Genomic DNA, 27,367 nt, shown 5'->3' with positions numbered 1-27,367 from the left:
CCCGACGGGAGAAGGAAGGGAGTGGCTGCCATGTTGGAGGAACCATCTGCTACTTTAGGTGGGGTAGCGTAGTTCCCAAACAGTTTGTAGATTGACCGAAGCAAGTGCGGTGATTAGAGTGGAGTACGCACTTGTCACAGGGGCGCTCTCGGAATCGCTGGTGGGCACATTTCTGCCCTGTGAGGTTTTCTGGGGGCGCGGGGCTGCAGCAAGGCGTGGGCGCCCCCCTATCCCCTTGGGCGCCCCGCCGCACGCACATGGCCCGGCGGTAGGCGCGCGGTGCGGCCTGGGAGAGTCGGAAGCGCGACGAGGCCCGGCGAGGCGGCAGCGAAGGGCCATGCAGGACGCGGAGAACGTGGCGGCGCCAGAGGCGGCCGAGCAGCGGGCCGAGATCGGGCAGCAGCAGCCGACCGCCGAGCCGCCGCCGGGGGAGGAGCCGGCGCGGCCCGGCGCGCAGGAGGCGGCGGGCGGCGAGGACGAGGAGGCTGGGCCGGGGCCTGATCTGCCGGCCGAGCCCGCGGCGGACGGGGAGGAGAAGGCCGATGCGACCCACGGCGTGTCCCCGCCGCCGCCCGAGGATCCCCCCACCCCGGCCGCGGGCGAGGCCCCGGCGGGGCAGGCGCGGGACTCTGCGTCCGAGACCGGGTCCGAGGGATCGGGCGGGGAGCCAGGCGGCGCGGCGGAGAACGGCGGCGCGGACGAGCCCTCCTTCAGCGACCCCGAGGACTTCGTGGAGGACGTGAGCGAGGAAGGTGAGGCGGCGGGGCCGGTCTGCGCCGAAGTTCCCGATCCTCGAACGCGGGAGGGGTGCCCGCCCTCTGCCTGTCGCCCCCACGTAGGGAAGGTTTCCGTGAGCGCCTGGATCTTGTTTTCTCCGAAAGAAGAGGAGGGCAGGGTGGAGGCAACTTGGGGAACCAGCCACTGGCACTGCAGCTTGGAGTTTGGAGGGTGGTGAAGGCAGACGGCGTGCACGCGGGAGCCGTGGTCGAGTGTGCAGTGGTGTGGCCATTAGGGTCGAGCCGAGCTGGACACTCCATGTGCTGCACGGTCTCGGGTGACAGTTCTTCGTCTGCAGTCTGGGTGCCCCGAGTGACCCGCCAGACTTGTCAGAGGCCTGAGACTGACTCGGTGCCGACTCCTTAGGGGTGGATGGACGCTGTCCCTCGGGAGTGGGGAGAACAGGGTGGCCAAGCTGGGTTCCTTTGCCCCCGCTGTCCCACAGCAGCGTCTACCCCAGAGAGTTCCTTGGGAGGACAGTTTGAGGCCGGCTCTGCCCGATTCCTGTTTGTGTCTCTCTTTTCCTAAGTCTGTAGGCACACCGTCATCCTTCTGTTGGCAAATAATTTTCTCGAGTTGTAGGATTGATTATCGCTTACTTTGCCTTTCTCTTTGCCTTGGTTCGACTTACATGCATTATTTCTGCTTTTTGCCTGAGAGAGCCTGGCTCCTAACGTGACTTCTGATGATGGCTGATCTCGTTTGTTTTTAGCCATTTTATCTTTCCAGGCTGGGAGCACATAAGTGGATTCCTCTGCATATTGACCACCTTATAATAAAATGGGAAAAATGAATTAGACACCATAGAGGTAGCCAACTATACACCAGGAAGATAAGATGTTACCACTTAAAGTTAGCCTTTTTGGAGATGTGTCTGATCACTCTGAGAATGAGTCAGAATAATAAAGGTTATCACATAAAACGGAAAAGAAGGTTTAGAGAACCGACAGAGTTGTTTGACTTTGAAAGATAAATTTATTTTTTAAATTTTTATCAAATGCTTTTGGTTTTTTTCCTTCCAGTTTTACTGAGGTGTAATTGATGTACAGCACTGTGTAAGTTTGAAGTGTACTGCATAATGGTTTGACTTATTTGAAACATAATTTTAAAGGGCTACCTGTTATTGTCACTGTTGTCTTTATTTCATGAGACAAAAAACATTTCAGCATGAAAAGCAGGAAAGGCTCCACAAGCTAGTGAGGACTTGGAAGCCACTGATCCAGTCAAAGCCCTTCACCTGTAAGAAAATGTGTTCCTTGTGGAGTAGGTTGCTGGGAATTGACAGAGAGACTGTGTTTCTGGGCTCACCCCCTTTCCCCTACCCCCCAGCCTAGACCAGTGTTCTTTTCTTACCACATCAATTTATCTTCTATTTTAAAATTTGAGTTTTGATTTTAAAGCCTATTTTGAGCCCTTAGGTGTTTATTCACAACTGATTTTTTTTAAGCATTATTTGAGCACACCTAATTTACACAAGATTTCTAGTATGTGACTTCCGATGTGTGACAGGATACTGACGTGAGCACAGGCCATTCAAGCTAGGTGACTGCTGGGAGGGCCTTTGGAAGCCCCTGTCATCCTGATATTTTGCCAGAGTGACCTGTGAGTCTCCTGGTCCTGAGGAGCAAAGACTGAGCAAGCTGTCAGTTTTCTTGAGGCCAGTAGCTCACATGTGTTTTCTGGTGCGTGAGAACTGCCCTGTAGGGCAGGAAAGTGATGCTCAAGGTGCTGGTTCTTTTGAAAATGAGCTGAGTCTCATGACGAGCCCTCCCGTAGGTGCCGCAGCCCCAGTGCTGTTGTCTTGCCTCCTTCCTCTTTGAGACAGGTGAACTCTCACACAGTTGCATCTTTTTTTTTTTTTAATTAATTTATTTTATTTTTGGCTGCGTTGGGTCTTCGTTGTTACACGCGGGCTTTCTCTAGTTGCGGTGCGTGGGCTTCTCATTGCGGTGGCTCCTCTTGTTGCGGAGCACGGGCTCTAGGTGCACAGGCTTCAGTAGTTGTGGCATGTGGGCTCAGTAGTTGTGGCTCACGGGTTCTAGAGCACAGGCTCAGTAGTTGTGGTGCACAGGCTTGGTTGCTCCGCAGCATGTGGGATCTTCCTGGACCAGGGCTCCAACCCGTGTCCCCTGCGTTGGCAGGCGGATTCTCAACCTCTGCGCCACCAGGGAAGCCTGCACGGTTGCACCTTAATCAGTTTAATTTTTCAACTGCCTTTGGTGCTTGGCCAAGCAAATATGTGATAATGGTTTTAACTGAGTGTCTTCTTTGCTACTTAGTCTTGAGAACTGTTTCTTTCTTTATTCCCTGTAGTCAGAGTGGGAACCTGACTGTGTGGGCTGGTAATGATGGAGGAAGTGTGTTTCTTCCTGTGTAGTTACTATGCTTATTCCCTTCAGGGTGTGTGGGTGGGTTCTTCTAAACCAGACACAGTTTGTAGGAAAGCTGAGCTTTTTATGTTTGTAAGTTTGGGTCAGGCGTAACAGGCCTTGTCATTGTTCGGTACGTCAGCTTTAAAAGGAACCCAAGGGTTTGGCTTCAGTCTCTGTAGGGAAGATGCGATGACCTAATCTGCCTCTTCTCTTCTTTTTCCTTTTTGCTTGGCCTAAATTTTAGCTTCATTGAAATTTAACTGGCAATTCTTTTATCCAAGGTAACATTTTCAGTATCATTCGTTAAAGGTGTTGAAGTTTAATTAGAGATAGTTTATAACAGGGCTTGCCTCTGGAAATTAAAGGACTTTTTTTCTTTTTTGAAGACCTCTTAACCTTTTTCACACAAAAGTGAAGAAAATTCGTCTTAAGTTTTGAAAGTGAAATACAACAAAGAATATTTTCTGACACGTGTCCTGTATAGCATGTTGAAATACTTGAGTATAGTGCAGAGATTAGAGTGGTAATTAGGTTCCAGAACACATAGATACCTGAGTAACAAGCCATTGTTCTTCAGCTGTTGTTTAAAAATTACCTCGTACACTCATTTTGCCTGTACAGACAGTCCCCAAGTTGTGATGGTTTGAATTACAGTGGTATGTAAGTGGGTTTATCAGGAAGTAACCCCACTGTAAATCAGGAAGGTCTGTATTACCAGTGTAGTTTCGTGTGATGAGTATGCTTTGATGGCAACCTTAAAGATGTCTTTCTGTTCTAGCTTCTAACACGGTGCCTTGTAATCTTACAGCTTTCTAGACAAGCTGGCTAACTAACTGGGATTAGGATTCGTACAGAATTTGTGTTAAAAAGAGGAGGATTTGCTTTTTTCATCTGATACTCCATTTACCCTCCGAGAGCCCATCTGCAGCAGCCAGTCCAGCATTTCTGTTGGCGCTGGGGCGTTAGGGTCAAAAGGACTCCAAGCCTGAGACAGGCCTCGGGTAAGATTGCAGCGGGCAGCCCCCAGATGACGTTGAATCGCCCGGAAAACAGTAGGCCGCCAGTTGGCTTCGCAGACCTGTTTGCACTGATTGCTCTGTGTTTCTTTTTCCTAGTTCGTTTTACACCTATCTTTTCTTCTTTTTCTCTTACTCTTGCCGACCATTTTATGGAAATGAAGCAATTCTGAGACGTTTGAACACTTAAGATTTGGGTTCTTTGATCTTAATTTTAAAAGCGGGTGGCATGAACATAATAGGTTTTGAGCTTTGGGCTGAAGTTATGAGAATGAGTTGATGTCGCTTACTGTGTTCCGAGCACCGTTCTCAGCATTTACAACTTAATGTCTGTGTGGCTGGTGTCTCCCAGTGACGCTGCGAGGTATTCCGTCGAACTGGAAGACGCGTCACTGTTGGCTTGCTTCCGTGAGCTTCTCTAGTCTGCAGCCACCTGGTTGAAGTGCCGTTCTCAGTCCCGTGTTGTTTGCAAACAAGGCTGTTTTACGGAAAGAATGGAGGGTGATGAGTTTGTTTTGTTGTAAACTGAAGACAGTGCCCGGTGGTGAATTTGTGATAGCGGTGGGTCAGAGAAGGCCATTCCTAGCTCACTTCGGGGTTTCTCTGATTTCTGGTGAAAGGCCATCCTCTCTTTTGCCTTCTTCATTATTAAAACCTCTTTGAAAACATTCATTTAAAATCTTCCATTATTGCCAGAAGTCAGTTGACATATCTTGACTGTCGGTGGGAGTGTAAAGAGTTACGATATTTCTAATTCTTTCAAGTTTAAATTTTGAGTCAAGCCAGGGCTCTGATTTCTTTTGCTCACAGTGAAAGCATTTAGATTATTCACTTTTTGCTTTTTGGAAACTTGTTCAGTGTGCTAACCTAGTGCATTAACTTGGTCAAAAAAAGTCATTCGACAAATCTTTCACTTGTACAGAATTACTGGGAGATGTACTCAAAGATCGGCCACAGGAAGCAGATGGAATCGATTCCGTGATTGTGGTCGACAATGTTCCTCAAGTGGGACCTGACCGTCTGGAGAAACTCAAAAACGTCATCCATAAGATCTTTTCCAAGTTTGGGAAAATCACAAATGATTTTTATCCAGAGGAGGATGGAAGGACAAAAGGGTGAGTCATGTTCTCCAGCACGGAAGTGTCACTTGTGTTTTCTTGGTAGCTGACAGACACCGTGAAGATGGTCGTGTGCTCAGGAGCTCACTGTGGATGCGGGAGCATGGCCTCACTTTGGCACTTCGGTCACATTTATCCAGGCCGCCCACTGCTCTGTGGAGCAGTGATTTTGGTCCTTGGGGTCATTGGAGGGAGGGAGAAGGAGATGCAGTGTGGTTCTTCAATTAGGTATTATAAGGTGGCTGCTATGCTTTTAAGAAATCAGACCTTGATCTCTTCTTCGTTGAACACTTATTGAGACAATATACATCCTGGGTAAAGGGACCAACAGATCTGAAAGTTGGCGAGATTTCAGGAAAATTTGACATGGTATTTTATTGATTCTAAGATGTGCTTTTGTCCCACATTTATCATCTCTGAAATGGAGATACTTCTTAGAATCTAGGAGACATTGTGTCATTCCGTAGTAACTTTTTTGTGGCATCACCTAAAATATTGTATCTTTTATTTATTTTTAAGTGTATTTATTTATCTTTGGCTGCCTTGGGTCTTCGCTGCTGCGTGCGGGCTTTCTCTAGTTGCAGCACGCAGGGGCTAATCTTCGTTGCGGTGCGCAGGCTTCTTATTGCGGTGGCTTCTCTTGTTGCATAGCACGGGCTCTAGACATGTGGGCTCAGTAGTTGTGGCACGCGGGCTCAATAGTTGTGGCTCATGGGCTCTAGAGCGCAGGCTCAGTAGTTGTGGCGCACGGGCTTAGCTGCTCCATGGCATGTGGGATCTTCCCGGACCAGGGCTCGAACCCGTGTCCTCCGCATTGGCAGGCGGATTCTTAACCACTGCGCCACCAGGGAAGTCCCTGTATCTTTTAAAAATGGTAGCATGAGGTATGTGTCTTGCAGTTTGCTTTTTAAGTTCAATATTAGGTTTTTTGTGTTGGTAAGTGTAATTCTAGTTTCCTCCTTGTAAATGCTCTGTGCTCTGTCATATCATATGACAGTTGTCTGTTTTCCTATGGATTGACAGTGTTTTGAACGGCGGTTAGGAACAGCCTAGTGTCTGTCCTCTTCTGAGCACAAGAGAGGGTTTGGGGTGCATGAAGTGTCCCTCTTCAGAGCCACTGGCCAATCCCCGATTATGCCTGAGTGTCGCTACCAGTTTACGCTCGACCAGCAGGGATGAGAGTTCTGTTTGTTGCTCCACAAACTTGTCAGACTTTCACCGTTAAAATTTCGTAAAAACATCAGCCTCTGGGTACAGGCAAAATTGTCTTTATGGGACAGGAATGAGAAGGTGGTATAAACTTAATTTTTTTTTATTTCAAATTTTGGAAACTACCTAGAATAGCTTTAATTTCTTAAACAGTTATCACATGCAGGCAGCGCTTCATACTTTCTCTATTTCAGGAACTAGGTGGAAGGATAACCTTTTTTTGAGCAGTTCCTTGTGTTATTTTTGTTATAATGAAACATTCTCTGAGAGCCTTTGTAATTTTGCCTGTAATACAGTATTAGACTACCCATGTTTTTTTAAACAGTTTTGTTGAAAGGTACTTGACATACAGTAAAATCGGATACTGTCCATGTCTCTTTAAACAGTTTTGTTGAAAGGTACTTGACACGGTAAAATCGGATAGTTCTAAAGTGTACAATTTCATAAGTTTTGGTGTATGTATACACCCATAAAACCATTACCATAGTCAAGGTAATGAACATTTTGGTTACTTAGCTGTTCTATAATTTCTGATTGTGTACTTAGAGACTTTGGATCTTTGCTAGGATTTTGTTCACGTTTAGAACTGTTCTGCTAGGGATCTGACTGCCTCCGGGACACGGCCGGAAGACAGGTCTCGGATACTCATGGCGGGTGCGAGCCCTGTGGAGGGCTGGGCGTGTTGAGCGTGCCCTGCCTGACCTTCACGTCTGCAACTTGTGCGAGTTGCCCTCTTTCTCGATGCAGGTATATTTTCCTGGAATATGCATCCCCTGCCCACGCTTTGGATGCTGTGAAAAATGCCGATGGCTACAAGCTCGACAAGCAGCACACGTTCAGAGTCAACCTCTTCACCGATTTTGACAAGTGAGTTCTGACTCGGCCCAGGAGAACCTGGGCATTTTCCTGAGCGTGAATGGCCAGACATTTCTGCCCCGGGGGGCAGTGGGTGCTTAGTGGCCTTTTCGGTAGCTGCATTCTCCCGTCAGACCACTGCAGGACCATTTTGCATCCCTGGCCAGTAGCACCCCCTGACCACCAGCGTCCCCTCACCGGTTGTGACCAATCAAAACCTTGTCCTTTCCCCCTGCGGGGAGGGCAGGGGTGCGGTACTGCCTGGGGTTGAGAAGCACTCAACCTTGTAATCATCGTCGTGTTGCTACTCTTCCAGGTACATGACTATCAGTGATGAATGGGATATTCCAGAGAAACAACCTTTCAAAGACCTGGTATGTTGTATAAAATCTATACGTAATGGGAAGAAATGGTGGCTAGCCTCTCGGCTTGAAGTGATGTATTCCTCAGGAGTTAAAGCTGCTGACTGAACTGGTCGAGTCTCTTAAGAGCAACAGTTATGTATTCTTTGGTTAAAATTAATGAAATGTTTTCAATCCCTTGCCTTTGGTTCTGTTTCTAGGGAAACTTACGTTATTGGCTTGAAGAGGCAGAATGCAGAGATCAGTACAGTGTGATATTTGAGAGTGGAGACCGCACTTCCATATTCTGGAATGACGTCAAGGATCCGGTCTCCATTGAAGAGAGAGCGGTGGGTATTTGCTGCCGTGTGGGGACTTACCTCATGTTTCCTTAACAAAGAGGAGTTTGGTGGGAATTCCCTGGCAGACCAGTGCAGTGGTTAGGACTTGAGCTTTCACTGCCAAGGGCCCGAGTTTGATCCCTGGTCAGGGAACTAAGATCCCGAAAGCCACACAGCAAAAGAAAAGAGGAGCTTGGTATAAGAGCAGGTGAGTGTCACGTGCTTTGAGGTTACGCCTCTGAGAACAACTTCTATTCTTCCAGCTTTGAAAGGCACCCTAAGAAGTGGATAGGCTTCTTGTGTTTTCTGCTAAAAGCTTGAGGAGTATATTTGTTGTAGACTTTGGACTCTGTGTTCGGCGTTTTGTTGTGTTAACATCGGCACTGATTCTTTCCACAGAGATGGACAGAGACGTATGTGCGTTGGTCTCCTAAGGGCACCTACCTGGCGACCTTTCATCAGCGAGGCATTGCTCTTTGGGGGGGAGAGAAATTCAAACAAATTCAGAGATTCAGCCACCAAGGGGTTCAGCTTATTGACTTCTCACCTTGTGAAAGGTAAGCTGTTCGAAAATTGCAAATGGAGTCGTGCCAGCCTTCTATGGGTAATTTTTTCAAGCTTTATTCTGCAGTAATTTTAAAGTTAAAATAGAAACATTATAGGAAGAGTCCAGAGGACTCCCGTGTGCTCTTGACCGCGATTCTCCAGTTAGTATTTTGTTGCATTTGCTTTATTGTTTCCTTTCTCCACACATCTGCATAAACTACATCATCTTGCATAAGGGACTTGCGTATCTGCTGACTTTGGTATCGACCGCGGCGGGGGGGGGGGGGCCTGGAACCAGTCCCCTGTGGATACTGCACGTGACCATCTGTTCTCTTTACCTTGTTGTCTTAATTAAAATCCAAGGAAGAGAAAGTATGAGAATTCCACATCTCTCATCCCGCGCGTGCACACAGCCGACTTTTGTTTGGAATCTGTTGGATCATTCCTTGTCCTGGTTTCATCAGGGAAACTTTTTTTTAACACCTTTATTGGAGTATAATTGCTTTACTCGGGGAAGCATTTTGAGGTGACCCTTGGAGCACCCTGGTGCCGAGCGGGGTGAATGGTCTGTGCCACAGTGGCTCTGCTCCGTATTTCGAGCGGGGTCTCCAGGCGGAGGATAGGGTCGGGGGAGCCTGGGGTTGGAGGAAGTGCTGCTTCCACGGGTCTCGGCTGCTGTTCTGGCGGCCTCGCTTGTGCCTGGAGAGTCTCCTTCTGGAGCGGAGGCGTGGACAGGTCCTCGCCACGCCCACACAGCTGTGACCTTCACGTGAGAGGACGTGGAAGCGTGCAGGAGATGAGTAGGTGTCCCCTCTGTTGCAGGTACCTGGTGACTTTTAGCCCCCTGATGGACACTCAGGATGACCCTCAGGCCATCATCATCTGGGACATTCTTACCGGGCAGAAGAAGAGAGGTTTTCACTGTGAAAGCTCAGCCCATTGGCCTATTTTTAAGTAAGTGGACCCGTGGTGGCCAGTGGTGACCTCTCTGCGGCCTTTTCTTCGTCGATGAGTCTGGCACTGTTCTTCTTTGTAGGTGGAGCCATGATGGTAAATTCTTTGCCAGAATGACACTCGATACTCTCAGTATCTATGAAACTCCTGTAAGTGATTTACTTGATTATCTGAAAGTGAGCTGCCCCGTCAGTTGCTTGTCAGCTCCAGTAGCTTCTCGAGGACGCGGTGCTTTCCCTTAATTCGTGGTGCAGCCAGAAGGGAGAGAGACTAGTTCTGTGCCTCTCAGTTGCTCGGGTCCTGGATTTGGGTCTTGAATCTGCCGGCCCCCGCTTCTGCTGCCGCAGGGGGTTAAGGATGGGAGTTGGTGAAATGGGCTCCGGAAATGTGTCCTTCGCTACTGTGCGTGAATTGTTCCATTGTGATCTGTCACCCTCTGCGTACACTGCTCCCTCGGCAAGCTCACGTTGTAAAAGGTTGTGTGAACCGCTGAGACATTGGCCTGGTTTAACTCCATTGTAACCTTGTTTTTCCACAGTCTATGGGTCTTTTGGACAAGAAGAGCTTGAAGATCTCTGGCATAAAGTAAGCGAATCTCTTGGCATGTGGCTTTTGCCTCCCTCCTCCGGTGCTCGGCCCCTGCACGGTTGCAGAGAACGCTGGTGCTTTGTCACCCTAGCGCCAGGGTGTCACGGCAGGCTCGTGCCCGCCGCTGCGCACTGTGTTGGCGGCCCCCGTCAGCATTCACCGTTCCTGCGCGTAGGGGCATCTTGAGGGCCTACTTCCTTTCGTGGTTCTGCCTTGGAACCAGAGACTTGGGGGCGCAGTCTTTGAGGAAGAGGGGTCTCCACTTAGTTGAAAGTCTCTGTGTCTCTTTGGTGGTCTGTGCCATGGGGTTTGCGTGGCCTCAGTGAACTGCAGCTGGTTTTCTCTGTCAATGAGGAGGCACGTTTTTTTTGTTGTTGTTTTTGCGGTACGCGGGCCTCTCACTGCTGTGGCCTCTCCCGTTGCGGAGCACAGGCTCCGGACGCGCAGGCTCGGTGGCCATGGCTCACGGGCCCAGCCGCTCCGCGGCACGTGGGATCCTCCCGGACCGGGGCACGAACCCGTGTCCCCTGCATCGGCAGGCGGACTCTCAACCACTGCGCCCCCAGGGAAAGCCCTGGAGGCACGTTTTTATTTACCTGAAATCTCTGGGGGCAGTGAAGTATCAGCAGTGCAAGGACATTCACGCCTCTTATTATTTTTATGTTTACATTCTTGGGCAAAACGATGGCTTCTAATTAAAAGTAAAACTGGGAATTAATTCTCAGTAAAATGCAAAAGTAAAGGTACTCTTCACAGATAGGAACTCATGGATTGTTCGTTACAGCACTTTTTAGGGTAATTTTTGCAGTAGAGAGAATTGCACTAATTCTTCTTTAATCCTCTTACATTTTTTGATTTGGGGTTTTCCCCCTTTAGCCCCTTAACGAATCTTCGGAAATCATGTAGCTGGGTCCATCAGCCTAAAGTTTATTTTACTTGCCTTGCGGTTAAGAGTTTGAGTGGGGTTTCAGAGCTTGGGGATTGTGTCTTGTGACCCCTGTGCGACAGTGCGTGGTCTTATCAGCACCTCTCTCTCTCCTCGACGGTACAGTGTGTCTAGCAAAGCCCCCGAGTTGTTCTGCGGACGGAGCCCACGCTAGTGAGCGCTCAGTGAGCGCTGGCTGCTACTAGTGTTCTTGGGGTACACGCGCCACTGCTGAGCTTTTACACAGAGAATGAGGTCTCTTGTTCTCTGCTCTCATCATTTCTTAGCCAGTCCTCGTAAGCATTTCATTTTCTTTGTTCTGCAGAGACTTCTCCTGGTCTCCCGGTGGTAACATAATAGCCTTTTGGGTGCCTGAAGATAAGGATATTCCAGCCAGGGTAACCCTGATGCAGCTTCCTACCAGACAAGAGATCAGAGTTAGGAATCTATTTAATGTTGTGGACTGCAAGCTACATTGGCAGAAAAATGGAGATTACTTGTGTGTTAAAGTAGATAGGACTCCAAAAGGTACCCAGGTAAGTGGATGCCAGTGGGCAGGGGTCATTCCTTGTACGGCTCAGTTCTGTTCGGGGGGTGTTAATGGACTTTTTGGTTCAAACTCACGACTTATTTTCACACCCACCTAACACCGAAAGATAGCTGGTGTGTCATAGCTAGAGGTGTTGTCATATTCCAGCCGAGGAGTGTAATGTTTTTCTGGAAAACGTTGAGTGGGTGATAACATTCGTGTAGTTTAGAGTTGACGTAGGTTCGCGTTCACAAGAGAACACAGGGAAATCTCTAGGCACCCACCTGCCTTCACTGAAGGAGTTAAAATGAGTAGGTTGTTTTCTTTTAGATTTTCTCTTTAAACACAGGGTAGCATGCTTGACAGTTCTGCATCCACACTTTCTGTTGGTTTGCATCAGTTAATATTGAACTTAACCAAAAAATTGCGTGATTTTTTTCCTTCTAATGGAAATATTCCTCTTCCTTTTACCAAAAAAAGTTCTTTTAAGTGTACAGTTACTGGATTTTATTGCATTCACACAGTTGTACAAGTTACCACTGTCTTAATTCTAGAACCTTTCCATCGCCCCCGAAAGGAACTCCACGCCCATCAGCAGTCACCACCATTCCTGACATCCTCTAATCTGCTTTCTTGCTTCCTGTCTCTGGATTTCCCTATTGTGGACATTTCATGTGAATGGAGTTGTGCGCTCTATGGCCTTCTGTATCTGGCTTCCTTCACTAAACGTTTGTTCAAGGCTCATCCAGGTTGTGCCATGTGCCCGTCCCTCATTACATTTGTGGCTGAGCAGCGGCCATTGAATTGTATCGTGTTTGTCCATTTAGCTGTTGATGGACACTTGGGTAGTTTCCACCTTTTGGCTGTTGTGAATAACACAGCACCCACTTTTTACGTGAGTGCATCTTGAAACGCACTGCAGGATGTTCTGCTGTTTTGAAATAGTTGGATCAGTGCTAGTCAGTGGACCTTTATGGCACTACAGCTGCGATGTGTATTCTTGGACCTATCTGTGCTTGAGATGACCTTTAGGGCAGGTCTTGAATAGAATCTGGGTTGGGGGTGGTGGGATCCATTAGCTCTCCAGAGACTGTACCAGTTTCTACCTCCATCAGCTTTTTTTTTTTTTTTTTTTTAATTATTTATTTAGGCTGCGTTGGGTCTTCATTGCTGTGCACAGGCTTTCTCTAGTTGTGGCAAGCGGGGGCTACTCTTTGTTGCGGTGCGCGGGCTTCTCATTGCGGTGGCTTCTCTTGTTGCGGAGCACAGGCTCTAGAAATGTGGGCTTTAGTAGTTGCGGCACGCGGGCTCAGTAGTTGTGGCTCGCGGGCTCTAGAGCGCAGGCTCGGTAGTTGTGGTGCACGGGCTTAGTTGCTCCGCGCCATGTGGGATCTTCCCGGACCAGGGCTCGAACCTGTGTCCCCTGCATTGGCAGGCGGATTCTTAACCACTGTGCCACCAGGGAAGTCCCCCTCCATCAGCTTTTGAGAGTTCTTGTTTCATCATTTTAATCACTACAGATAGTCATATGTCTTTACCAGGTGTATATGTTTAATCTTTCATTAAATTCTTAAATTGTCCTGTCTTCCTCATGCTTTCAGTTTCCAGAATGTTACCCCTTTCCTTTTCTTTTTTTTACACAGGGTGTTGTCACAAATTTTGAAATTTTCCGAATGAGAGAAAAACAGGTGCCTGTCGATGTGGTCGAAATGAAAGGCAAGTCCCATTGTCATTGTCCTGTGGTTGAGTTCACCTGTGTGCTGTCACACGTACCCTTAAAGCTTCTGTGTAAATTCATGGCCCAGGTAGAATGGCCGAGACTCGGAACCCTGATTCACAGTGAACAGCACCCGGCTCTAAGTTACAAAACATGCATGTGTTTAGGGTGTTGTCCTTTTCCAACTTCAGTCTCTAGCTTTTCCAGTTTGCCAAGTGAAGTGATGCCTCCTGTTTTTCACACACCACGCGATCTGCTTATATAGCAGAGGAACAGGGGTTCTCACCATTTTCCACACTTGGGAGAGAGTGTGAAGGGCAGGCTTTCATCACATGCCCAGTGACGGCAGCCGAAGGACTTGTGCTCTTACGTGTGAAGGTTCTCAGTTTAATAGAGGTGTTTTGTTTTTTTGGTGGGTTTCTTTGGACTCATGGAAACTTCAGATGCTGTGTTTCTGTCTTTAGGTGGAAAATTTAGGCTGTATTTTCTGTTTTGCTGGGGAGAGGAGGAGGGGAAGGGGGTGAAGTGGCCGCGCTGCCTGGGTAGAGAGGCGCGTGAGCCCTTGCGCCCAGGGCCGCGGCGAGGAGTGTGGGGAGGGTTTGTCCACAGGCTGCACCGCACCTGGCCTGCCCCTCCCCGCCCCTGCGGCAGGACGGGGCGGGGCGCAGGGTGCTGTCCCTGCTGGCCGGGCGGCTCCACACAGGTGCAGCGTGCTGCCTTTGCTTCTGTGCTGTTCTCTGGTCCTTTGAATGAATTTAAGAATTTGGGGCATTTCTCTGGTTGAATAACTTTAACTGGTCAAGAGTGTTCTGTTCCTAAGTGACCAAAAGGAGCTCACCCTTCTTCCCGGTCTTAGAAACCATCATAGCCTTCGCCTGGAGCCGAACGGGAGTAAGTTTGCTGTGCTGCATGGGGAAGCTCCCTCGGATATCAGTGTCTTTCTACCACGTGAAGAACAATGGCAAGATTGAGCTCATCAGTAATGTAGGTGGCTTGCGCCCGACTCTCAGGACAGAGCTCGGTCGTCGCTCCGCGCAGAGCGCTCGGTGGGACAGGTGCGGAGGGCCACGTGGGCCCGTGGCGGTGGTGATGGCCCCAGAGGGAGTTTGTTGCAAAGGATGGGCCTTCTCTGCGCTCCCGCGGGGCCCTTGTACTTCACTGTTCCGAAGTCCTGTCCTCTCCTCTTGTGGCTGCAGCTGCCCGCTCTGGGTTGGGGTCACATGCCCGCCCTCGGTCTGCTCCTCCCTCAGGACAGGCTCCTCGCCCAGCCTGGACGCAGCGGGGCTCCCCGCTCCTTGCTCTCCTGTCCTGCGTCCTTAGTGCCGAACACAAGGCGGGTGCTCGTTGGCTGCTTCAGCGTTTCTCTTTGTGAGGACTGAGGTGGGGGACCTCTTGCACCCACCTCAAGGGTGAGGCGCCCTCAGGGTGTGCTCGCCCCACGCTCCCCGAACCTCAGCCAGGGCTTCTTGCCACAAAGGCAGGGGGGTCATCCCAGTACCTGACGGGGACTCCTGTGCCCTGGGAAGAGCTCTTCCTGAGAGACTTCTCAGGTTTACTTCCTGAAGTTTAGCAGTGCTTGTGGTAGAATCATTTCGTGGTGTTATCAGTTGGCTGTCTATCACAAAATTGACTCTTATTAATTCCCTTCGTCATGAAAGGAAGACTTCATGGTCTCTCGTTACCAAGTGGGTTACAAAAGAGCAAGTACACGAGTGCCTCTGCCTTCCGAGTGCCCCGCTCCCCTGCCCCCCCGAAGGGTCCGTGTCGGGGTCGTCGCACGCACTTCCCGGCCTCCTCGTGGTGGGGACCGTAGAGCACGTCTGCCAACAGCGTTCTCTTTGCTTTGTCTTGGTCCGAGAGTCGTGCCGCCCCCGCTCAGGGTGACGCAGCCTCACCCCCCTCCGCGCCCTGCTCCTTCCTCCTGCGTGAAGAGACCCCCAGGGCGAGGACCTGGCTCTAGCCCTTCAGGAAGTGAGTGGTTTGGAGAGATGATGGAGTTGGATGGCTTGTTAGTTAGAAAGGCGTGTGAGTCACTAGAGGAGTGGATTTTAGGCTTTTCGGGGTCGCACGCCTCTTTGAGAATCTGATGAAAACTGGATTCCTCACCCTGGTGTTGAGTCCCTGTAATCACACTAACCGTAAGTGGAGTCTTCTGTCCAGGGACATTGTCAGGTACCTTGTCAGGGACCTTGTCAGGGACATTATTTTGAACGGAAAATGTCATTTAAGATAGCATTGCAGCTTCAGAATCCCCCGTCCCTGCTTTTTTTTTTTTTTTTTTTTTTTTTTAACTGGGTCATAATTTGAGGTGTACTGAAGATGATTTTTTCTGACCTGTTTTCACAGGTAGCCAAACAGGTGTGGTACCTCCGTAGAGTTGTGGTGTATACACCCATGGGGGGCAGCGAGAGCCCACTGCCGGTCCTCCCGTCTCTGCTGCAGGCTGACCTCTGACACTTTCTTTCCTTTCAGAGATGTTTGATAAACAGCAGGCCAAACACCATCTTCTGGAGCCCCCAAGGGCAGTTCGTTGTGTTGGCTGGTCTGCGGAGGTGGGTTTCTGTCTGATGCGGTGGGCTTTGGTGTGGGCTGTGCAGAGACCCTGGCCCCGGGCCCGCTCCCCTGCCCCCCCAAAGGTAGGGTATGCTGGCTACCCTACCTTCGGGGGCCAGGTAGCGATGCTGGCTCTGCGCAGATGCGGTGGAACGGGTTCTCCCACAAAAGGGTCGGCCCGTTTGGGTGAAGCGTTGTGTGGCGTCTCCATCCTGCTCCCCAGACGCAGGCCAAGGACCAGGCAGATTAAAACAGCCTGGCCACAGGCGCTTTCGCCGCGGGCCTGGAGGGACAGGTCTGCGTGGTTACGCAGGACCTCTTGCTGGCGATCCCGTTGCCATGTTGTAAGGTCCGTGTCTCCTTGTAGGCAGGATGTTCAGTCAGGCCGTGAGCCCATCTTGTCCTCTGGTTGGTGTGACCACGAGGACCTGGGCGTTACCCTCGCCCGCTCCCCCCTTAGTTGCTGTTTCCAGCAGGACGTGTGCAGTGCTGCCTCCGAGCGGCAGGACACCCCGTCTCAGCGTAGGTGCTTCTTGCTGTGGCTTTGGAGGCTTGGCCTCAGACAGCCTTCCCTCTGAGAATAATCACAGCAGACACTACGTGCTCGTGTGCCCTGTACATCTTCAGTCACAACATCCTTACGAGGTCATCGCTGTGATTATTTCCACGTCGGTGATGAGGTGGTAGTTAGGGAACCCCGGGCTCCCGAGTCTGGCCTGTACCCTCACCCTGGAGCCGGGGGCGGGCACACACACGGCTCCTGCAGAAGGCCCACCGTGCTGTCTGTTCCCCAGTATGAACGGCGCCTTGGCCTTCGTTGACACTTCGGACTGTACGGTCATGAATATCGCGGAGCACTACATGGCCTCCGACGTCGAGTGGGATCCGACTGGGCGCTATGTCATCACCTCCGTGTCCTGGTGGAGCCACAAGGTACGGGGACATGGGGAGCCTCGGTGCCACGTGGACCGGGCTGTGGGGAACCCTCTTCGCCGTGGGGGAGCGCACAGAGCGTGGCATCGCATCACCTCCCCGCCTGCGTCTCATCCCTGCGGGCGATGCGGTTGATCCACTTGAGCTCCCGGCCCGGCCCAGGCTGCTCAGAATCCCTCTCCCCAGAGCCCTGAGGGCAGCCAGCCTTCTCCACAAACAGGGCAGCATTGTTTCATCTCTCTTCCTAAGTTAGAGCGCGTCTTAGTCGCTCCAGTCGGAGCCGGGCCGCCCACATCTGCCGCTGCAGCCAGAGAGGGCTTGTAGAGTGGGAATCAGATGGTACCGCTTCCCGACTCAGTTAGCACCCACCCACTGCACTGTGGGACTAAACCAGCTGCTCACTGCGCGGCTCCCCGGTGGAGGGTGGGTCTCTTCTGGTTTGCACGTGTTTTCCCAGCACAGTATTTCCCTCTTGAGGCGTTCCTGCTTCGGACCGTCAGTACTTGGTCACCCGGCCCGTTGGGTCCTCTGTGCGGCGGCCTCTGACGGCACAGCCTTTGGCTGTGCGCGTTTCCTGAGTGGAGGCCACGCTGGCCCCAAGCGCCCGTGCTCGCTCCCGCCTCGTGGCCTCTGCGTGCGTCCCCTCCCTGGAATGTCAGTTCACGTAGGTGCTGTGCTTCCTGCCATTCCGGTGTCACCAAGCGTGCATCCGCAGAGGCCCCCTCCCCACCTGGTTCCCGCGTCCTCTCACCCCGCTCTATGTTTTCACGGTGCTCAATGACATGCGCTCACCTTAGCCGTTGTTACGAGTTCCTTGTCCCCTTTTCCGGCTGGCATGGAACTTTGCAAGGACAAGGGCCTTTTCTCCTCTTCTGAGCTGTGTTCCCAGCATCTGAAACTGCTCAGCCTTCAGTCAGGATTTGCTGTCTGAATTGGGCTGTGAGAAAACGTTTGCCGTTTCTGTTTTTAACTTCTTGAAAAGATCATCATCTCTGTCGTTAGCAAAAGATTTGAGGATGTGTCAGTGGAGGTAGAAACAGGATTCTGTGATCGCAGGAGCAGGTGTGGCACCGCCAGTGAGCGGGCTTCTCGGCCTGGGGCCTCCCTGAAAGGGCATGAAGCTGTGTCTGTGCACGGGCACTTTTCTGGGGAGAGGACCCGTTTCCTCTTGGGTCTCAGGAGAGATCCATAGCCTGAGGTTCGTGGGGCTCAGAATTGGTGTCCGTACAGATCACGCTCTGTAGCGTCTGGTTCACACGTTCAGTGTTCTCACGCTGGTGGTTAAACTTGCTGAGGACTCTGCCTTGTCTTTACTGACTGTCGTTATTGATTGAGGTATTGACAGTTGAACCAGCTCGTGCATGTTTACAGACCAATTAGGGCAATTCTGTTTAACGAAGTGATGAAGTTTTAGGAACACGGGCTTTGCAAATGTCACTGGAAACAGTGTCTTGAGTAATATCCTTGCGTTCGGATCAGGATATGTTGACCATGCCCGTGTCTAGTTTGTTCAGAGGTTCGCCTCAGTGAGGCCTACCCTGACACTTTACAAACCTTTTAGACGACTGACACGCGGTGTTAACTGCTCCCCGAGTGCTGGTCTGCAGCGGGAGTTCACCAGAGGCGTAGGTTGTGGCACTGCTTCCTTTATCCAGCGGAACCGTGTTTGGTGACGTGGTTGATTTCTGCTTTTGTTAGCCCTGTTCCTAGCTGCTGCGCACGCTGCGCTGTCCAGTCAGGTACGTGAGTTTAGGTGTCTCCCAAGTGCCAGCGACGTTTGTTTGGCAAATTGTTGGCTCCTGAACAGTTGTTGAACGTAATGGTTAATTTTGTCACTTCTGCCAGCACTAAGGATTCCAGGGCCTCTGCCTCCTGGTGGAACGTGGTGCAGGGGGCAGCTCAGCGGGGCCTCTGCTCTCTTCCAGGTGGACAATGCCTATTGGCTGTGGACTTTCCAAGGCCGCCTTCTGCAGAAGAACAGCAAAGACCGCTTCTGCAGCTGCTGTGGAGGCCTCGGCCCCGACCCTCCTGAGCCAGGACCAGGTCAAGGTCTGGTTGTGTCTCTTCGTCGGGTGTAGGCACGTGGGGGCGACGGGCGCTGAAATGGAGCCGCTGCTGCTTCCTGTTACCGTTAGGGTGATAACGAGTGAGGAGCAGAAACGTGACATTTATGGGGGACCCTGTGAAGAGACGCAGAACGACTCAAGAACCAAAAGGAAAAGAGTAGCTTCAGAGCGGAAGCAGATTTTCAGGTTAAGGCCACGTCGGTACCGTTCCAGGAGTTCGCACAAACTGGGGCGGGATGAGAAAGGTGGCAGGGGCAATTAAAAAGTCCTGCTGGGATTTACATAGTGATGGAGAAACACGCTGATGGTATCAGGACAGAGCTGAGGGAGCCTGTAAATCCCAGGAAGGAGGACAGGCCACTGACGTACGGACGCTGCGTTTGAGCACTCTCGGAGGCCATGCTTGCTCATCATTGAGGAGGTCGTTCTCCACGTTGGCAGCTCTGAGGATTACATTTGTGGTTCTTGCTTTGAATATGTAAATCCTGAGTGACTTGTCTTTGTTTCAGCAAATTAAAAAGGATCTGAAGAAATACTCCAAGATCTTTGAACAGAAGGACCGTTTGAGCCAATCCAAAGCCTCAAAGGTTAGCCTTGTCCCCAGGCCTGAGGGAGGTGCCAAGGACCATCCCCTCATGGCAGAGAAGGCCGGCGCCAGGCCACGGGGACAGACTGGCGGGGGCGGCTCTGTGCCGCCGGGGCCCACCTGTGGCCCTCGGGTGGCTGGCGTTTCAGACACGGAAGGCGGGTGGTACGGGCCACGCTAGAGGCAGAAGGCGGCGAGCACAGGTCCCACCTTTGCTGCCCCCGGAGTGTGTGTAGAGTCCTTACGTCACCCCGTCAGGTGGGCCTACTGCTGACCGTGTTTTCACTTCCATTTGGGTTGAGCAAAGTTATGGCAGTGATGCGAGCTGTTAGTTGTGTAAGTTCTCTGCAACCCTATCCACAGGAATTAGTGGAGAGAAGACGGACCATGATGGAAGATTTCCGAAAATACCGGAAAATGGCTCAAGAACTCTATATGGAGCAGAAAAAACGCACGGCTCGAATTGCGAGGAGGTAACTGTTAGCCAGAGATGCACTCTTCCCAAGCGTATGGTTAAAGGGTTTTTCCCTAGAATTGCGAGGAGGTAACTGTTAGCCAGAGATGCACTCTTCCAAGCGCATGGTTAAAGGGTTTTTCCCTAGAATTGCGAGGAGGTAACTCTGTTAGCCAGAGATGCACTCTTCAAAGCGTATGGTTAAAGAAGTGTTTTTCGGGCTTCCCTGGTGGCGCAGTGGTTGAGAGTCCGCCTGCCGATGCAGGGGACACAGGTTCGTGCCCCGGTCCAGGAAGATCCCACATGCCGCGGAGCGGCTGGACCCGTGAGCCATGGCCGCTGAGCCTGTGCGTCCGGAGCCTGTGCTCCGCAGCGGGAGAGGCCACAACAGTGAGAGGCCCGCGTACCGAAAAAAAAAAAAAAAAAAAGAAGTGTTTTTCCTTTTTTTCATCTTAATTTCCCAGAGTTTTCAGAAACGTCATGTGTTGTCTAAGATTCTTAAAAAGAATCTTCAAAGAAGACTGTGGCTTGCGGTATCTTAGTTCCCTGCCCAGGGGTTGAACCCAGGCCCTGCAGTGAGGGCACCGAGTTCTGAACACTGGACGCCAGGGAATTCTCTCTTTAAAAGTATCTTAAAGGAATCTTTAAAAGACTCTTGAAAAGAACTGAGAGGTTCTTGCTGCCTGCAAGTCAAGGCCATAGTCCTTTCTTTGCAGGGGACCTCGCTGTGTTCACATCGGCCTCTTGGCGGGTGCGGGACGCGGCGCGCGTATGTGTGTGTGTGAATGTGTTTCACAACTTCTCGCCCCACATCTGCACACGGTGTGACACACGCACGCCCGCTGCTCCTGCAGGTGTGGACACTGACGAGCTGGACAGCAACGTGGACGACTGGGAGGAGGAGACCATCGAGTTTTTTGTCACCGAAGAAATTATTCCTCTTGGAAACCAGGAGTGATCCGGGAGCACTGTGGTGAGCCTTGAGACGGGGAGCACACGGTGTCCTGTTTGCGCTTCCTTCCTGTTCTGCTCTCCCGCAAGTCAGAAGGCAGCTCATGTAAGGCGCTGAGTGAAGCCCAGTTGCCGGTACTCAGGGTTAGCCACGTCCTTGCCTGTGAGCTGTGAGGGGTCCAGTGCAGACCCTGGGTGTCCGGAGCCTTGCATCTGAGAGCTCTGGGCCTCAGGCTCCCGTAAAATCCAGCAGGCCTTGGCCATGGGTGAGAGGAGGGCTGGGGCAGGCACTGGTGGTTGATGCCTAGGGAAGAGGAGGGGGCTTTGCTGGGCGAAGGCCTCAGGGTGTCCAGCAGAAAGGTGGGCCTCGCCAGCCGCAGCACCCGTTCTGGTCTGTCCCTGGTTGGTCTGAGACAGGAGCCTCCAAAACCCTGTCAGGTGCAGCCGGAACGCAGGCTTCAATAACAGAAAAGACGTGGCGGCTCTGGACCTCAGAGCGGACGTGTGTGGGGGGAGAGGAGGTCCGGGGCTCCGTGTGCCTCGGTGTCCGGCCGTGCTGCCTCCGCGGCAGGGAGAGCAGGGCCGGGGGCTCCGCGTCCAGGCTGCTGCTCGTCTGCAGGCGCCGGGCCGGCGTGGTCCCTCCTGCTTCCTAAGGACGTGTGCCGTGCGCTCACCACGCGTGCTCGCCTGGGGCCGAGGCCGCCGCTGACCACCTGATGTAGTTCCCTTCTTACAGGACAGCGAGCGGACGGTGTGCCCTTGTTGCAGCGTCACCGTGTGTTGTGCTGGAACCGAGGTCATCCTTTTGCGGAAAGCCTGCCCACTCCTGACTTTTCACCTGCGCTTTCTCTCGCCCGGGCTGTGGCCACGCCTGGGACTCGCCGTCTCCACACGTCGCTGTGCCTTTCAGCCCCTGGTACCCAGGGTGGGGGAGGTTTGCCGGTGCTGCTCTCAGTTTTCTCTCGCTGGGTTTCTAATCGCACCGAAGACTGGGCCCTGCCTCACATGGCCAGCGCCGTCCACAGCCGCGCAGGGTCCCTCCAGGGCTCCCTGGCCGCCAGCAGGGAAGCCGCTTGGGGCACCAGCGCGTCCCCCGCCATTCAGGTTGTGACAGGTTCTCTCAACAGGCTGAACGTGGAAATAAAAGCAAACCTGTATGAAAAAGCTGTCTTTCTCCTGTCTTTGAACGTAGATTGCAGCCTTGACCTTCATGCTTCTCCCGTCTGCCACAGTAGCAGCCGCAGCCACCGCTGGGCTCAGTGCATGCCACGCTGTGCTCGAGAGGCAGGGCGGGGCCGTCCGCCTCCCTCGGGCTGTCCTTCTGCGCTGCAGCTGAGCTTTGAAAAGCGATGCGTCAGCCCAAACACAGTTTCTTCTTTTTCAATTTTTTGTTTCCTGTGCTTGTGGTTCACCTGATGAGAAAGAACCCTTTAGCCTTTTCCTCAGCTACACAGGTTTGAAGACTTCCATGGACAGTTGTCACTTTAGCCACTAGTACGTGGTCCTGTTTGAGTATCTAACTCTTTCCCCCGCGGAGGAGGGAGTGAGCAAATCCAGGTAACTCAGCTCGTTTTCACCTGCAGTGTCCTGCTGCCCTCGGTGCCTTGTGAAACGGCAGCTTCGACCTCTGTCTCTTTCTCTCCTGGAACCCGAAGCTTAGTTTAAAAAGCAGCGAAGCACGGAACAGTGCGCTTGGAGCTCACAGCCATGACCTCTGTGTACGGTGGACAGACCTAAGACGACCTTGTGGGGCAGGACGGGCAAATGTCTGCCCCCGCGGCTCGGCCGGCTGGTGCGGAGCGGCCCCGACCGGCAGCGGCCCCGCTACCTGGCCTCTCCCGTGTGAGCCGGCGCTTCGCGCTCTTCCTCTCGGGGCCTGGGCTTCCTCTGCAGCCCCTCATCCTGCCGTGTAGCTCATCCTCGCGCCCGCTCGGGGTCACAGCAATTCCTGTTTCCTTTCACATTCTTTAAACTTCACTGTGTCGAGACCTAGTTTTTCTGATTTCGTGGCAGTAAGGAGGAAATGGCACATGGCTCTATCACGTGAACAGATTTTTAACAGAGCTTTTGAAAGATTAACTTTTCACTGTTTTAAACGGGCTAGTTGTAACTTTTACATAGTTTGTGAATAAAAATTTCTTAAGCAATCGTGCTGGCATTACCTCTCTTTTTCTGTGAACTGGGTGTCCCACGGCCGGCCCTTTGTAGAAGAATTTCCCCACCCACCCGGGGGAGGGGCAGGCAGAGTGTCCCCAGCTTGGGCATCGGGGTGGGTGCTGGGCTCCTGGCCACCCACGCGGGCCTGCTCTCCATCGTGTTCAGAGCAGTCAGGATGTGAGGGATCTGCCCTTGTGTAGGAACCTGGTGGGTCAGAGGCCTGGCCTTTGAGGGGGAGCGTGGATGTTAAAGGGGCGCCCCTTCCCCGGCCTCGTTCGTGTGGCCAAGAAGTCCTGGAGCCCAGCACTGACCTGGACGTGACCAGCACACTCCTGCCCGTGGACGACCAAGTGACCGGGTGTGGCCGCTCCCTGTGCCGGGCTGGCCGGACTGAGAGCCGTGGCTGGGGTGAATGGGCCTCTGTAGCTCGAACCGTTAAGTTGGGTTTCTCAGATCCGAACTTCATGGATCTGGTGTCTCCGCGGTTTATATGAAAATGCAGTAGCAATTTACTGCACCTACACGCACCCTGGCTCTCGTGGGCGGGAGCAGTGCTGCTGTCACCTGGCGTGACGGCAGGTGCGGCCTGCTTGGTTCAGGTGCAGTGACTTCCCTGGAGACGGCGTTGGAAAAGTTGAGCGCAGCATTCAAGCAGTAAATACGCCTGATGGTTCATGGGAGTCAGGCCCTGGGTTGTGGTGCAGACTGGCAGCGTGGGAAAGGGGCTTAAAAGCCATGTCCTAAAAATCAGGAAAACCCGCAGGTCATTTCAAGTTTGCTTTAGAAATGTGTCTTTGGGGAGAAGTATTCCGAGGGGATTATTTCATCAAATGTTAGCTGGTGGCATGTGTCCCCCTTTGGTGGGGACAAGCCTCCAGGGCCAAGGGCCAAGTCTGGTGGGTGCAGATCTCAGGCAGGCGTACCTGCAGGCCAGGCGAGGCATGTAGGAACCCTGGGGTTGCCATGGCATCAGGCGAGGGGGCCCACCCGAACCACGTGGGCAGTTCCTGAGACACTTAAGGACCAGCTGGGCTCCTGGGGCCCCGCTGATGTCAGCGGGGCAGGGTGGGGCTGACAGGCAGCCAGGTCTCTCCTGCTAGCGTAGCAGGGAGCAAGAAGCTCGTGTCTCCAGCCAGCCAGCCCTCCCACCCCACTGCCGGCCCCACTGCCGGCCCCTCCCCGGCCCAGGGCAGCCCAGCCAGGAGGGAGGTGGAGCCCGAGGACCAGACGCTCACGGGGCGGGTTCTCCTCCGCGTGCCTGGCCAGCGCTCTGGCTGCGTGGCTCGGGCTGCCTGACCCGCTGCCCCAGGTGCCTGCTTGTCACAGGTCAGGTCTCTGTCGTCAGCCCAGGTCCCCGTCCAGGGCTCTGCCCCTGCTCTGCTCAGCCTTCCCTCAGGGGACCTGGTGACCCCCTGCTCCCCACCTCCAGATGTGCCTTCACCCTTGCCCTCTGAATCTCACTCCCCAGGGAGCTCAGGGCCCAGGCCACAACCCCCAGATGCAGTGGTGTAGACGCCCCCTACCCTGGCCCCATCAGGTCCCCCGAGGCCTGTCTCCTGGGTGACGTGGAAGCTCAGCCCATTAGACGGGTGAGCAGAGGCTCGGCACTCGCCCCTGACCTGTAGGCTGGTTACAGAGAGACCCTGTCGTAACCCCGTCCCCGTTCAGGGAGAACCGTAAGCTACCGTTTCTACCAGGAGGAACTTTGCCATCTTACGGACGAGAAAGCAGAGGCCCAGAAGCATTTTGCTGGCGGCTCACAGCTCAGTGACTAAGGAGGATTCGAGGCCTGGGTCGGCGCCATCCCAGAGGGTCTCCTGTGGGACTCCCTTAGAACTGGGCTGGAGGTGGGGCAGAGAATGATGGGAAACAAGAGCCCAGGGATTTTCTACTCAGAAAACCAACTTTTGCTCTGAAAGTGCTCACAGCCTGCGTGAAGGTTTGGGTCCCTCGGGTGGTGGGGTAAAGGAGCCGGGGTGAGATGGTAGGACTCCTTAGCCGCTGTGTGACCTTGGGGCAAGTTACTTCACCTCTCTGTGCCTCAGTCTCCCCAGTTCAGACTAAAGAGGGTGGCCTGATCACAGTGCTCCTCTCAGCACCATCGTGGGCTGTGAACCGGAAGTCAGCACCCGGTGGGGCCTGGGGGTTCAGCGGCCTTAACTGCTTCCCCAGAGAGTGGGAGGCTCTTGGGAGGTGAGTCGGGAGGTTTGGGCCGGGGTCTCCTTGACCTGGGAGGACTGGGAGGCAGCTGCCGCGGTGTCCCCGCCAGCAGGTGGCGCTTCGGACCCGCCCCGCTCAGCGACGCCAGACCGCGAGGAAGGGGCCTCCGTCATCGTCACACAAGGCGGGGGACCGGGTGGGGCTGTGTCACCGGTCGCGGAGCTCGCCCGCGTGCGATCGCCTCCCTCCCTCCCTCCCTCCCTTGCGGAAAACAATCAGTGCTCACAGTGGCCGGCACGTTCCAGACACTGGGGTGGAGCCGGGGGGAGGGGGGACTCAAGGGCCTGCCCCCCACGGCCCCAGCTCCCCTCCCTGGTGGGGGTGGGGATGGAGTGTGGGCGTCGAGCAAGAGAGAAAGTATAATGTCGGGGAGCTGAGAACACGGAGAAGAATGGAGCGGACAGAGGCGGTCACTGACGACACGTTTGAGCAGCCTGGCGCGCGGGGGCGGGGTGGGGGTTGGAGATCGGCGGTCTCTAGGGAGTGGCGGGGCCGGAGCGGGAGGGGGCGCGGGCGCTCCAGCAGGTGGGGGCTAGGTGTGCAGTTGGGAGAGGGCCCCTGCAGGACCCCGACGGCAAGCCGTCACGCCGTCACGTCGCCAAGGATTCCTGCTCCTTGGGAACAGGCTCAGAAGCTGAGCTCTCAGCGCAGAAGTGTCGTTGCCCGTGGTCGTCACTCGCCAGCATAAATGCCAAATTGGGGTAAAAGAAAATTGAATTGCATTTCCCCACTTGTCACTAGAGAGGCAGCTTTACCCAGGATGTGCGTTTGCACTCCAGGGCAAAGGACCCCCGGCTCGGGGGACGGGGGTGCCAGGGGAGGAGCTCGGGGGTGACACTGCAGGATGATGAGTGGACAGGACGTCTGGGGTGTGGAAACGTGCCGAGGGGCGTGGGCAAAGAGGCTGGTGTGGATTAGTGCTGAGTTCATGGAGACCTAAGCAAGTAAAACCTGTTAGGACGCTTGTTACACTGAGGGGAACAAGGTTTTGCAGGAAGGGATTTGGCCGAGCTCTGAAGAGCGTTTACATAGATAGTCTTAACGTGGAGACGGCGTGGCTCTAACTAAATTTGTGACGTGACTGCACTGGGAGGCGGGACGTAGGGGCCCGTGTTCTGTACAGACAGGGCGGTCACAGCCCGAATGTCAGCCACAGGAGTCGGGGCAGCAGGGGTGGGGCAGCGGCTGCTGTCCCACAGGCTGACAAGTCTTGAAACTGTGTGCACCTCTCATTAAAACGACACAAGTTAGAGGAAGCAGGCAGTGCCCTTGGAATAACTGTTAAGGCAAATAATTTGCTGGAATCCATAGCGGCTCTCAAAGTCATCTCATCAGTCCCCAATTCTTGGCACGTCGCCCATCGTGGGGGGGCGCTGACCTCCTCCCAGGGAGCTCTGGCAGCCCTGGGTGGAATGGGCGGGTGGCCAGGTGGTGGGGCTCTTGCTGGGCCCAGTCCTGCCCCTAAGACTCCCTGGTGCACCCCAGGCCCCGCACCAGAGTAAACAGCTCCACTAGTCTCCAGCTGCCCTGCCCCTGCCCCCTGGGAAAGGCTCTTCTGAACCCAGTCCCCAGAGGAGCTTGTACACCTTACTGTATAATTACATACTTATGTGAGAAAGGAGAGGCCCTGAGGAGGGGGCACCCAAGGCGCTCAGAGAGCGCAGAGCTGCAGAGCTGGACGGGTCCTGCCCCCTCCAGGTACCTGCGCCCCCCCGCCTCCGTTCTCCCCTTTCCTTTGGGTGGCACGGCCCCATGAGCAAGAGGTAGTCGGGTGCGAAAGGCATATCCCTAGGGCCACGTGCAGATATCGCAGTAGCAGGCCTCTGGCTAGGTGTTTTGCCCTCCGCAGAGCCCCTTGCCCACCTGCGGGTGCTACTCAGGGCGCTGTGGCCGGCGGGGCTCTTCACCCAGCCCTCAGTGCCCCGGCCGGCTGTTCAGGGGCATCCGGGCTGCCGTCCAGGCGGGGCCGAGGTATTCGGCGTTGGTTGGGCGCCGGTATGTGAGGACCGGAAGCAGAGCCCAGCCGGCCTGGGGGCTCACAGTCAAGGCTTTGGGGGTGCAGCAGCCAGGAGATGCTGCACCCTCAGATGGAAGTGGAGAGGCTGCCTGGGGGTGAGTGCAGAGGCCTGCAGCCCTTCCCAGGTCCGGGCCGAGCCCCT

General features: G+C 53.5%; 2 protein-coding genes across 2 annotated transcripts in view; both read left to right on the top strand.

Annotated features, from left to right (window-relative positions):
• EIF3B (eukaryotic translation initiation factor 3 subunit B) lies at nt 1-22,979 on the top strand. The gene is given in 25 exon segments (XM_032606218.1): nt 1-752; nt 5,088-5,280; nt 7,240-7,359; nt 7,664-7,721; nt 7,910-8,038; nt 8,429-8,586; nt 9,398-9,529; nt 9,612-9,678; nt 10,068-10,114; nt 11,368-11,578; nt 13,215-13,287; nt 14,145-14,165; nt 14,168-14,208; nt 14,210-14,267; nt 15,761-15,783; nt 15,785-15,840; nt 16,636-16,774; nt 18,700-18,769; nt 18,772-18,789; nt 18,792-18,823; nt 19,350-19,427; nt 19,790-19,870; nt 19,872-19,899; nt 20,735-20,853; nt 21,568-22,979. Coding segments are annotated over 24 exon segments (2,352 nt in total). The 5' UTR covers nt 1-337; the 3' UTR covers nt 20,839-20,853; nt 21,568-22,979.
• Nucleotides 22,596-27,367, top strand: part of LOC116740507 (kinesin-like protein KIF19) — a 27,431-nt gene continuing 22,659 nt past the window's right edge. The window contains 5 exon segments of the mRNA XM_032606149.1: nt 22,596-22,740; nt 23,241-23,346; nt 24,457-24,577; nt 25,161-25,344; nt 27,058-27,203. Coding sequence (XP_032462040.1) covers nt 22,596-22,740; nt 23,241-23,346; nt 24,457-24,577; nt 25,161-25,344; nt 27,058-27,203 — 702 coding nt within the window.

The sequence above is a fragment of the Phocoena sinus genome, chromosome 15, assembly GCF_008692025.1.
Source record: "Phocoena sinus isolate mPhoSin1 chromosome 15, mPhoSin1.pri, whole genome shotgun sequence".
In the NCBI taxonomy this organism is placed as follows: Eukaryota; Metazoa; Chordata; class Mammalia; order Artiodactyla; family Phocoenidae; genus Phocoena; species Phocoena sinus.
This window is presented reverse-complemented; position numbering and strand designations above follow the sequence as displayed.